Here is a 13109-nt window from a genome sequence, read left to right as displayed (position 1 = left end):
CACCCTTATTAATGCCAACCACTCGCAACATCCACCCAGAATATACTGGATGCTTTTTTTCTTTACTCTTTACTCTTTTACTAGTTTCAGTTATTTGACTGTGGCCATGCTGGAGCACCGCCTTTAATCGAGCAACTCGACCCCGGGACTTACTCTTTTGTAAGCCCAGTACTTATTCTATCGGTCTCTTTTGCCGAACCGCTAAGTAACGGGGACGTAAACACACCAGCATCGATTGTCAAGCAATGCTAGGGAGACAAACACAGACACACAAGCACATACACATACATATATATATATATATATATATATATATATATATATACATATATCCGACGGGCTTCTTTCAGTTTCCGCCTACCAAATCCACTCACAAGGCATTGGTCGGCCCGAGGCTATAGTAGAAGACACTTGCCCAAGGTGCCATGCAGTGGGACTGAACCCGGAACCATGTGGTTGGTAAGCAAGCTACTTACCACACAGCCACTCCTGCACCTTTCATTCTTTTTTTTTTTTTTTTTGCTTGGCATCAGCACTGGTGAGGTCCCCCAAATGACTTGCAGGGACGCGACACTTCAACCAAGGTAGGGAATAGCAGTGAGGGACAGAAAAAGGCATCGTGCATTAGTAGGGAAGCCTGGCTACCTACCCCAGGTGGGGGGGGAGGGGAAATGGGAAGATATGTGGGAGAGAAGGGGAGGGGGAAAGGAAAGAGGGAGAGGAGAAGGAGAGAGAAAAAAGGAGTGGAGAAGACGGTGATGCTGTGATGAGGGTGGGAGAACATTTAATATTTATGAGTATAGACTTGAAACTGTACTAGCTGTTAATATTCCGCCTCAGAGAATCAGCTCAAAGGACTTGTATATATATATTACTCTTTTACTTGTTTCAGTCATTTGACTGCGGCCATGCTGGAGCACCGCCTTTAATCGAGCAACTCGACCCCGGGACTTATTCTTTTGTAAGCCCAGTACTTATTCTATCGGTCTCTTTTGCCGAACCGCTAAGTAACGGGGACATAAACACACCACCATTGGTTGTCAAGCAATGCTAGGGGGACAAACACAGACACAAACACACACATACATATATATATATATATATATATATATATATATACATATATACGATGGGCTCCTTTCAGTTTCCGTCTACCAAATCCACTCACAAGGCTTTGGTTGACCTGAGGCTATAGTAGAAGACACTTGCCCAAGGTGCCACGCAGTGGGACTGAACCCGGAACCATGTGGTAGGTAAACAAGCTACTTACCACACAGCCACTCCTGCGCCTATATATATAAGAATTTTTTTGCGTAATAAGATGAAAAACCAAGGCTGTGTAGATATTAGAACATCTATAGATAGATGGTCTTACACCTGTTTCCAGGATATTTATCAATTATATCCCTTCATCAGAGACGGTGTGAGAGGATAGTTAAGTAATAATTAATTTAGATAGGATTGCCAGCATCGCCTGGCCCCGTGCCGGTGACACGTAAAAGCACCATCCGTTCATGGCCGTTCGCCAGCTCTGTCTGGCACCTGTGCAGGTGGCACGTAAAAAACACCCACTACACTCGCGGAGTGGTTGGCGTTAGGAAGGGCATCCAGCCGTAGAAACACTGCCAGATCTGACTGGGCCTGACGAAGCCTTCCAGCTTCACAGACCCCAGTTGACCCGTCCAACCCATGCTAGCATGGAAAGCGGACGCTAAATGATGATGACAAAATAGAGAGTGGGGTGGAGGAAAGAAAATAGATGTGAGATATGTAGGGATATTGAATTTGTAGATCTATTTTTTAGGCAGAATGGTATATGTAAGATTCCAATACCTTATGAGTAAAATTCAACAGTATTTATATATGATGGCCGTCCACTCGTGACCGAGGAAGACCATTGCTGACCTTCAGGAACATTGTGCACTCTAGGACTAACTTATATTTTGCATTTGCAGCTCCGTTGGTGGCTAATGAGCCCTGCTCTTGACAAGCATACACAACTGCAAACATTGCAGACCAAACTTTCCCCATTCACTATACGAGCCGTGCGCTTTCGCGCAGCTCGCTTAAGTTCTTCATGCTGGATACGTGCTCTCTCAAAAGTGTCGATCCCCTCCTTAACCTGCTTCCTCCATCTGTGGCGATGACAGGCATTGTTCTCCCAGTCAGTGTCCTGCATATCACAGGCCTTTAATGAGGACTTGACACAGTCCTTAAATCGCAGCCTTGGTTTCTGCCGGAGTCTCCTTCCATTCACAAGTTCTCCACACATATATACACACATACATACATACATACACACATATATAAGTTAGTTAAGTTAAGTTAAATTTTTTGGCTCAAAAAGCAAAAAGCAAGGCCATGTAGGGGGACATGGAGTTATGTACAGGGTGGTGTTCAGGCCATTTCTGGTCAAGAGAGACTTTGAACCGAGCGGTCGTCGGCATCTTCACTATCTCGTCCGGCAGCTTATTCCACGGTCCGCAACCCGGACGGAGAAATATATTAATATATAATTGTAAGATTTAAGGATCTAAGTGTAAGAAGCTAGTAAGATTCAAGCAGTTCGTAGAATGTATAAAAAACAATTTATAGGAACAATCTGCCAAATGTTGACCCAACCAGCTATCCGAAATGACAGTAGCTTAGTAGATAAAGCAATTAAGGACATGAAGACAGGGAAACCCCCAGCCCATCAGGAATCTCCACTGAGATGCTTGCTTAAAATATCTGGCGGTGTGAGTTATGGTCTAGCCACTCTCTCCTTCTCTCCTTCGTTTAACGTCCGTTCTCCATGCTAGCATGGGTTGGACGGTTCAACTGGGGTCTGGGAAGCCAGAAGGCTGCACCAGGCTCCAGTCTGATCTGGCAGTGTTTCTACAGCTGGATGCCCTTCCTAACGCCAACCACTCCGTGAGTGTAGTGGGTGCTTTTTACGTGCCACCTGCACTGGTGCCAGGCGAGGCTGCCATCGGCCACAGTCGGATTGGTGCATTTTACGTGCCACCTGCACGGAAGCCAGTCGAGGCGGCACTGGCTTCGGCCACGATTCGGATAGTGCTTTTTACGTATCTCCAGTCCAGGGGTCCTGGCATCTGCCGGGTGCCAGTCATAGGATTGGTTCAATTTCGATTCCGATTTCACTGGCCCCGTATTGTAAATCAGGTGGTTCATGAGGGAGTCATACCCAACAATTGGTGTAGCAGTACTACAATTAACTGCTACAAAGGCAAAGCTGACACCTTAGACAGGAATAATTAGAGGCATCAAACTGCTGGACCAGGTGATGGAGAGTCACAGAAAGGGCCATAGCTCAATTAATTAGGGAGAGGGTTAATGTAGGTGAGATGCAGTTCGCATTTGTGTCAGGCAGGAGCACAACTGGTGCTATATTCCTGGTTAGGCAACTGCAGGAGAAATATGTATCAAATGCCAGAGGGGAAAACTACAAGAAGCTGATGCTTTCTGTTACCTAGGTGACCAAGTCAGTAGCAGAGGTGCAGTGGGGAAAACTACGAGAAGCTGATAGTTTCTGTTACCTAGGTGACCAAGTCAGTAGCAGAGGTGCAGTGGGGAAAATTACGAGAAGCTGATAGTTTCTGTTACCTAGGTGACCAAGTCAGTAGCAGAGGTGCAGTGGGGAAAATTACGAGAAGCTGATAGTTTCTGTTACCTAGGTGACCAAGTCAGTAGCAGAGGTGGATGTTCCAAGAGTGTAGCCCCTAGAATAAGAATAGGTTGTGCAAAGTTCAGAGAGCTCCTACCTCTGCTGGTAACAAAGGCAGATTGTACATTTGAAAAAATGAAGCTAGTATGCTCCACTGGATCGGTAGTGTCAGTGTGTACATAGGACGGTGAATCTTCAGAGAGAAACGAGCATAAGAGGCATTAGATGTGGGGTGCTGGAGAGACGACTGTGCTGGTACGGTCATGTGATGTGTATGGATGAGGACAGCTCAAACAAGAAGTGTCGATCCCTAACTGTGGAGGGAGCCTGTGGAAGGGGTAGACCCAGGAAGACATGAGACGAGGTTCAAAGGTCGACTTTGCCTTTCATCCTTTCGGGGTCGATAAATTAAGTACCAGTCACGTACTGGGGTCGATGTAATCGATTTAATCCGTTTGTCTGTCCTTGTTTGACCCCCCCTGTGTGTAGCCCCTTGTGGGTAGTAAAGAAATAAGTAACATTAGCACACCAGGTGAAATGCTTAGTGGTATTTCATCTGCCGCTACGTTCTGAGTTCAAATACCGCCGAGGTCGACTTTGCCTTTCATCCTTTTGGGGTCGATAAATTAAGTACCAGTTACGCACTGGAGTCGATGTAATCGACTTAATACCTATGTCTGGTCCATGTTTGTCCCCTCTGTGTTTAGCCCCTTGTGGGTAGTAAAGAAATAGGTATTTCATCTGCCGCTATGTTCTGAGTTCAAATTCCGCCGAGGTCAACTTTGCCTTTCATCCTTTCGGGGTCGATAAATTAAGTACCAGTTACGCACTGGGGTTGATGTAATCAACTTAATCCGTTTGTCTGTCCTTGTTTGTTCTGAGTACAAATTTCGCCGAGGTCGACTTTGCCTTTCATCCTTTCGGGGTCGATTAAATAAGTACCAGTTACGCACTGGGGTCGATGTAATCGACTTAATCCCTTTGTCTATCCCTGTTTGTCTCCTCTGTGTTTAGCCCCTTGTGGGTAGTAAAGAAATAGGTATGAGACGAGGTGATGAAGCCTGATCTTCAAACATTGGGCCTCATGGAAGCAATGACATGTAACTGAGACCTTTGGTGATATGCTATGCTTGAGAAGACCCATCAAACCAAGTGAAATCACAGCCGTGGCCGATGCCAGTGTCATGCAACTAGTGCTCATGCTGGTGGCTCATAATAAGCACCCTGCACATGTTGAGCAATATGCTGTGCTTGAGAAGACCCGTCAAGCCAAGTGGAATCACAGATGTGCCCAATGCTAGTGTCATGTACATGGTACTTGTGCCGGTGGGACGCCGAATGTGCTTTTGCCAAAAGACAAGAAGCCAAGGCCAAAAAGCTGAATGGACACAAAGCAGAATGAACAAGATACCAAAAAGACACATGAAAATTAAAATTTAATCTCGTTAAATCTTAAGTGCCAAATTGGTAAATCAGTCATTAAATATAGGCGCACGAGTGGCTGTGTGGTAAGTAGCTTGCTTACCAACCACATGGTTCCGGGTTCAGTCCCACTGCGTAGCATCTTGGGCAAGTGTCTTCTGCTATAGCCTCGGGCCGACCAAAGCCTTGTGAGTGGATTTGGTAGACAGAAACTGAAAGAAGCCTGTCGTATATATGTATATATATATATATGTATGTGTGTGTATGCGTGTGTGTGTTTGTGTGTCTGTGTTTGTCCCCCTAGCATTGCTTGACAACCGATGCTGGTGTGTTTACGTCCCCGTCACTTGGCGGTTCGACAAAAGAGACTGATAGAATAAGTACTGGGCTTACAAAGAATAAGTCCCGGGGTCGATTTGCTCGACTAAATGCGGTGCTCCAGCATGGCCGCAGTCAAATGACTGAAACAAGTAAAAGAGTAAAAGAGTAAAAGAATAAACTATGTAAGTAGGAATGTATTTCTTTTTTTATTATTGTGTCCGTTTTGTTTCTTGGTTTCAGCTTCTTGCTCTTCAGCAAAAGTGCATTCGGCATCCCATCCTGTCTGCGCACGAAGCAAATAGCAGAAGCAGCCACTTTCACAAGTATTTCGTTATAATTCTGGCAAACCCAAATGGAATAGATCTATCTGAAGAAATAACTTTTCGGGTAGGAAAACCATCCAGGACCACATACATTTCCACATAACTCCTTGCAGAAGGGGTAGGACTAAACATCATCTCTGTGCAGCTAGTTTGTATGCACAGGACCACCAACTCATCTGTTTCACAACTAATTAACTAACGACATTGTAAAAATAGTAGAATGCATTTAAAATATCGCTTATGATTGGACCAAGGAAAATAATATTTATAACTTATCTTTTTACCATTCGGAGACCCCCTTCGGTCACGACACAGACCATGGGATTGCACCTAGAAAGTTGCCCTCCCAGGCACAAGTCCGGGCAAGGTTGTTTATGGAAGACCAGCAGTCGCCCATGCATACCAGCCTCTCCTCTCCACGCCATCAGTGTTATCCAAGGGAAAGACAAAGGTCGATACAGCTTGGCACCTGTGACGTCGCAACTCATTTCTACAGCTGAGTGAACTGGAGCAACGTGAAATGAAGTGCCTTGCTCAAGAACACAACACGCAACCCGGTCCGGGATTCGAGCTCACAACCTCACGATCGTAAGCTCGACGCTCTAACCACTGAGCTATGCGCCTTCGCGTTTTTACCATTAACTTACACTGAACATGACAGGACCTAGCTGCTTGATCAACAGAGATTGAGATGATGGTTTTCGCAAGAATTACCATTTTATTACACATTGCTGCATATTATTATGCTATTTATCTGGTGAAACTGGAAGTAGTAAAATCTTGACCCTGTCCCCATATCATAATGTAAGTGCTCTACCATGTTTTGAGTACCTATTGTTCAGATTATTAACTATATCTCCATTCGAACATGACCGGTGCAAGTCCTGCAAGCACCATTCGAGCGTGGTCGATGCCAGTGCCACCTGACTGGCTCCCATGCTGGTTGCACGTAAAAGCACCCACTACACTCTCGGAGTGTTTGGAGTTCCTGTTGGTTCAGATTAAGGCCTATATCTCCATTCGAGCATGACTGATGCCAGTGCTGCTTGCCTGGTTCCCCTGCCAGTTGTATGTAAAAAGTACCCACCACACTCTCAGAGTAGTTGGCATTAGAAAGGGCATCCAGTTTGTAGAAACCTTGCCAGTCCTCAATCAAACCTATTTCTTTACTACCCACAAGGGGCTAAACACAGAGGGAACAAACAAGGACAGACAAACGGATTAAGTCGATTATATCGACCCCAGTGCGTGACTGGTACTTAATTTATCAACCCCGAAAGGATGAAAGGCAAAGTCGACCTCGGTGGAATTTGAACTCAGAACACAGACGAAATAGCTATTTCTTTACTACCCACAAGGGGCTAAACACAAAGAGGACAAACAAGGACAGACAAACGGATTAAGTCGATTATATCGACCCCAGTGCGTGACTGGTACTTAATTTATCAACCCCGAAAGGATGAAAGGCAAAGTCGACCTCGGTGGAATTTGAACTCAGAACACAGACGAAATAGCTATTTCTTTACTACCCACAAGGGGCTAAACACAGAGAGGACAAACGGATTAAGTCGATTATATCGACCCTAGTGCGTAACTGGTACTTAATTTATCGATCCCGAAAGGATGAAAGGCAAAGTCGACCTCGGCGGAATTTGAACTCAGAACGTAACGGCCGACGAAACACGGTTACGCATTTCACCCAGCGTGCTAACGTTTCTGCCATCCAACCCATGCCAGCACGGAAAGCGGACATTAAACAATGATGATGATGATGATGATGATGATGACAATCACACACACAGAGAAAGGCACCAATTTCTAGTACTCAGAATTACTCATCTCTGATCACCAGATAGTAAACTGAGTCAGCTTTTCTTTTGAAATATTCACTGGAGCTTTTCAGTTATGATGTAATACAGAGTATTCTACATTTGTACTGAGTCTTCTGATAAACTGTCGCATACCCAGATATATATTTATACATATAGACGCAGGAGTGGCTGTGTGGTAAGTAGCTTGCTAACCAACCACATGGTTCCGGGTTCAGTCCCACTGCGTGGCATCTTGGGCAAGTGTCTTCTGCTACAGCCCCGGGCCGACCAATGCCTTGTGAGTGGATTTGGTAGACGGAAACTGAAAAAAGCCTGTCGTATATATGTATATATATATAAGTGTGTGTGTATATGATTCTGTGTCTGTGTTTGTCCCCCTAGCATTGTTTGACAACCAATGCTGGTGTGTTTATGTCCCCGTCACTTAGCGGTTCGGCAAAAGAGACCGATAGAATAAGTACTGGGCTTACAAAAAGAATAAGTCCCGGAGTCGATTTGCTCGACTAAAAAGGCGGTGCTCCAGCATGGCCGCAGTCAAATGACTGAAACAAGTAAAAGAGAGTATATATTCATAGATATTTCAATATATCTTATATTTAAAGGGGGTGAGCTGGCAGAAACGTTAGCTCACCAGGTGAAATGCTTAATGGTATTTCGTCTGCTATGTTCTGAGTTCAAATTCCACCGATGTCAACTTTGCCTTTCATCTTTTCAGGGTCGATAAATTAAGTACCAGTTACGCACTGGGGTCGATATAATCGACTTAATCCGTTTGTCTGTCCTTGTTTGTTCCCTCTGTTTGTCCCCACGTGCACCCTTAACGTAGTTCTCGGGGGATATTCAGCGTGACACAGAGAGTGACAAGGCTGGCCCCTTGAAATAAGGGTACAACAGAAACAGGAAGTAAGAGTGAGAGAAAGTTGTGGTGAAAGAGTACAGCAGGGATCACCACCATCCCCTGCCGGAGCCTCGTGGAGCTTTTAGGTGTTTTCGCTCAATATACACTCACAACGCCTGGGCTGGGAATCGAAACCGCGATCCTATGACCGCGAGTCCGCTGCCCTAACCACTGGGCCATTGCGCCTCCAACACTTTACAGTTGGTATCAAAGGCCAAATCTGGCCAATTTGAGAGCATAAAACAGCTGGAGTATTTAGGTCAGTATCGGTCAGTTTAAATGCTAAAAGGTTGAACCAAGTGACGGATTAAGATGACTGTCTATGTAGGCCAATGGTGGGATTCAAGCTCAGAAGGTAAAGAACCAGAACAGATACTGCAAGGACTTCTGTTCAATGTCCTAATGGTTCTCCTTTACAGGGGTTCCTTATTTAGTGACCTTGAGCGGATGAAAGGCAAACTGGACCTTGAGATGATTTGAACTTGAAATGTAAAGGACCATCAGATATAACACAACAAGGCATTTTTCCGATACTCACAATTCTGCGAACTCAAAAACAACAACAACAATAATTTCAAATTTTGGCACAAGGCCAGCAATTTCAGGAGAAGGGAATGACAATTATATCAACTCCAGTGTTCAGCTGGTACTTGTTTTATTGAATCCAATAGAATAAAAGGCAAAATCAACCTTGGCAGCATTTGAACTCAGAATGTAAGGATGGATGAAATACTGCTAAGCATTTCGCCCAGTGGGCTAACAATTCTGCCAGAATAATAATAATAATAATGATGATAATAATAATAAATACCCTGATGCAGTATCAGGCAGTGGCTCTCATGGCTTCTGATCTTAACTGACTGGAAGTGTTATCATGTACATTGTTTTGTCTTGGTATAAAAGGTGGGCTACAGCAAATATTCTGCTCAATACCACAGATTTGCTAATGCCCTGATGCAGTACCAGGCAGTGGCTTTCATGGCTTCTGATCGTAACTGATTGGAAGTGTTATCATGTACATTGTTTTGTCTTGGTATAAAAGATGGGCTACAGCAAATATTCTGCTCAATACCACAGATTTGCTAATGCCCTGATGCAGTACCAGGCAGTGGCTTTCATGGCTTCTGATCTTAACTGATTGGAAGTGTTATCATGTACATTGTTTTGTCTTGGTATAAAAGATGGGCTACAGCAAATATTCTGCTCAATACCACAGATTTGCTAATGCCCTGATGCAGTACCAGGCAGTGGCTTTCATGGCTTCTAATCTTAAATGATTGGAAGTGTTATCATGTACATTGTTTTGTCTGGGTATAAAAGATGGGCTACAGCAAATATTCTGCTCAATACCACAGATTTGCTAATGCCCTGATGCAGTACCAGGCAGTGGCTCTCATGGCTTCTGATCTTAAATGATTGGAAATGTTATCATTTACATTGTTTTGTCTTGGTATAAAAGATGGGCCACAGCAAATATTCTGCTCAATACCACAGATTTGCTAATACCCTGATGCAGTACCAGGCAGTGGCTCTCATGGCTTCTGATCTTAAATGATTGGAAGTGTTATCATGTACATTGTTTTGTCTGGGTATAAAAGATGGACTACAGCAAATATTCTGCTCAATACCACAGATTTGCTAATGCCCTGATGCAGTACCAGGCAGTGGCTCTCATGGCTTCTGATCTTAAATGATTGGAAGTGTTATCATGTACATTGTTTTGTCTTGGTATAAAAGATGGGCTACATAAATATTCTGCTCAATACCACAGATTTGCTAATGCCCTGATGCAGTTCCAGGCAGTGGCTCTCATGGCTTCTGATCTTAAATGATTGGAAGTGTTATCATGTACATTGTTTTGTCTGGGTATAAAAGATGGGCCACAGCAAATATTCTGCTCAATACCACAGATTTGCTAATGCCCTGATGCAGTACCAGGCAGTGGCTCTCATGGCTTCTGATCTTAAATGATTGGAAGTGTTATCATGTACATTGTTTTGTCTGGGTATAAAAGATGGGCTACAGCAAATATTCTGCTCAATACCACAGATTTGCTTATCAGTTGTTTGACCTTAACCAGTTGAGCATGTCCGTTAGTGGCTGACGATATGTGCATCTCTGATCACGAGCAGAAGTAGTGGGGGAGCATCATAGCCATGTGTTGAGAGGGATTCTTTGGGGTTTGAATAATTCACCTTTGGAAACATGGGTGGTTCTTTCAACATCCTTAAACAACCCTTATTCAGGGACCTTTTGAGTGGGATGGGCTACTCAACCTGAAGAAAATTCTAACTGGGCCCCACCTGCAAGGTCATGCGCTGTTTATCTTGATATGAGATTACCATGTCGCGCACATATGGTTGTGATGCATGTGCCTGGTGTACTCTTATCAGACAGGGTAGTCATGATGGGGTATATTGGGCTTTGTATATTTGTACCCCAGTGTCACTTTGATGGCATGCACTGCTCTCTCACTCAATAATATTATAATAATAATAATGGCTTTTGCTAAAGGCACAAGGCCAGCACTTCCAGGGGAGGGGGGTAATTGATTGCATTGAACCCAGTGTTTCACTGGTACTTAATTTATTGGCCCCAAAAGGATGAAAGGCAAAGTCAACCTTGGTGGAATTTGAACCCAGAACAAAGACCAATGAAATGCCATTGAGTATTTTGCCTGGCATGCTAACGATTCTGCCAGCTTGCTGCCTTAACAACAACAACAATAAATAATAATAATAATAATAATAATAATAATAATAATAATAATAATCTTTTGTATTAAAGGCACAAGGGCTAAAACTTTTAGGGCAGACGATAGTTGATTACAATGACCCCATTGCATAACTGGTACATATTTTATCAACCCTGAAAGGATGAAAGGCAAAGTCGATCACTGAGGAGTTTGATCTCAGAACAAAATGCCATTATGATTTTCCTCCAGCGTGCTAACAATTCTGCCAGCTTGCTACCTTAATAATAATAAATAATAATAATAATAATAATAATAATAATAATAATGATGATGACAATAATAATAATAATAATAATAATAATAATAATAATAATAATGATGATGATGACAATTTCAAATTTTTTGCCACAAGGGCAGTTTGGGGGGAGGGGATTAAGTTGGTTACATCGACCCCAGTGTGAAACTGGTACTTGGTTTATTGACCCCCAAAAGGATAAAAGACAAAGTCAACCTCGGCGGAATTTGAACTCGGGATGTAGTGACGGGCAAAACACCATAAGGCATTTCTGTCCAGCATGCTAACGATTCTGCTAGCTTTGCGCAATAATAATAATAATAATATAATAATAATAATAATAACAATAATAATAATAATCATCGTCATCATCATCCCTGAATTAGGTACAAAGCCAAGAATTTTTCAGAGACCTCAATGAAGTCCTGGTACTTTATTTTATGAAACCTCTAAAAGACGACCCATCAAAGTGGATCCTGTTTGCATCTGAGAACTTACAGCACAGAAGAGCTGGCAGAATCATTAGCACGCCGGGCGAAATGCTTAGCGGTATTTCGTCTGCCGCTACGTTCTGAGTTCAAATTCCGCCAAGGTCAAATTTGCCTTTCATCCTTTCGGGGTCGATTAAATAAGTACCAGTTACGCCCTGGGGTCGATATAATCGACTTAATCCATTTGTCTGTCCTTGTTTGTCCCCTCTGTGTTTAGCTCCTCGTGGGTAGTAAAGAAATAGGTATTTCGTCTGCCGCTACGTTCTGAGTTCAAATTCCACCGAGGTCGACTTTGCCTTTCATCCTTTCGGGGTCGATTAAATAAGTACCAGTTACGCCCTGGGGTCGATATAATCGACTTAATCCGTTTGTCTGTCTTTGTTTGTCCCCTCTGTGTTTAGCCCCTTGTGGGTAGTAAAGAAATAAGAAGACTTCCTTTTGTGTAGGCTACACCATTCTGATTCTTCCAGTCGCCACATCCATCTACTCACCCTATCTCTATAAAAACAGTAATAAAAGACAAAACGACATAGACACAAGGAACCTTTGCAAGGTGGCAGCACTTACCTTTACTTCAAATTTTTCCAGTTCTTTCTTCTTGTCCATCATAATTTTCTGCAGACGACAAGCATCCTGGAAAAGACAGAGAAACAAAATTCATTGCTTAATGGAATAACGTTAACCCTTTAGCATTCAAAAAGGCCACATCTGGCCCAAATACTCTGCCAGTTTTATGTTCCGACTGGCCAGATCTGGCCCAAATACTCTGCCAGTTTTATGTTCAAACTGGCCAGATCTGGCCTCTCACACCAACCCTACAATGCCAACTATAGAATCTCTCCCTTCTTACTCTGCTCTTTTACTTTCCCTCCCTCTTGCTCTCCCTCTCTCGTGTTCTCACTCACTCTTGCTGGTCCACACCCCTGCTCTCCATTCACCATGCACTCTCTCCCTCTTGTTCATGTCCCCTATTTCCCTCCCTCCTTGCATGATTCTAGGTTCCATCCCACCCCATGGCACCTTGGGCAGGTGTCTTTTACTATAGCCTCAGGCCAACCGAAGTGTAGCAAGTGAATTTGATAGACAGAACTGCAAGAAGCCTGTCATATATATATATATATATATATATATATATATATATATATATATGATGGACTCTCCCATC

General features: G+C 43.5%; 1 protein-coding gene across 3 annotated transcripts in view; it reads right to left on the bottom strand.

Moving 5' to 3' along the window:
• LOC115225947 (protein polybromo-1) overlaps positions 1-12577 on the bottom strand; it is a 113586-nt gene extending 101009 nt beyond the window's left edge. For all 3 annotated transcript variants that reach the window (XM_036514990.1, XM_036514992.1, XM_036514991.1), the window contains exon 1: positions 12512-12577. In XM_036514990.1, the coding sequence (XP_036370883.1) occupies positions 12512-12553 (42 nt within the window). In that variant the 5' untranslated portion in view covers positions 12554-12577. The remainder of the gene's footprint in view (positions 1-12511) is intronic.
• Between the last annotated feature and the right edge of the window lie 532 nt (positions 12578-13109).

Source organism: Octopus sinensis, linkage group LG29 (assembly GCF_006345805.1).
Source record: "Octopus sinensis linkage group LG29, ASM634580v1, whole genome shotgun sequence".
NCBI classification, from domain to species: domain Eukaryota; kingdom Metazoa; phylum Mollusca; class Cephalopoda; order Octopoda; family Octopodidae; genus Octopus; species Octopus sinensis.
This window is presented reverse-complemented; position numbering and strand designations above follow the sequence as displayed.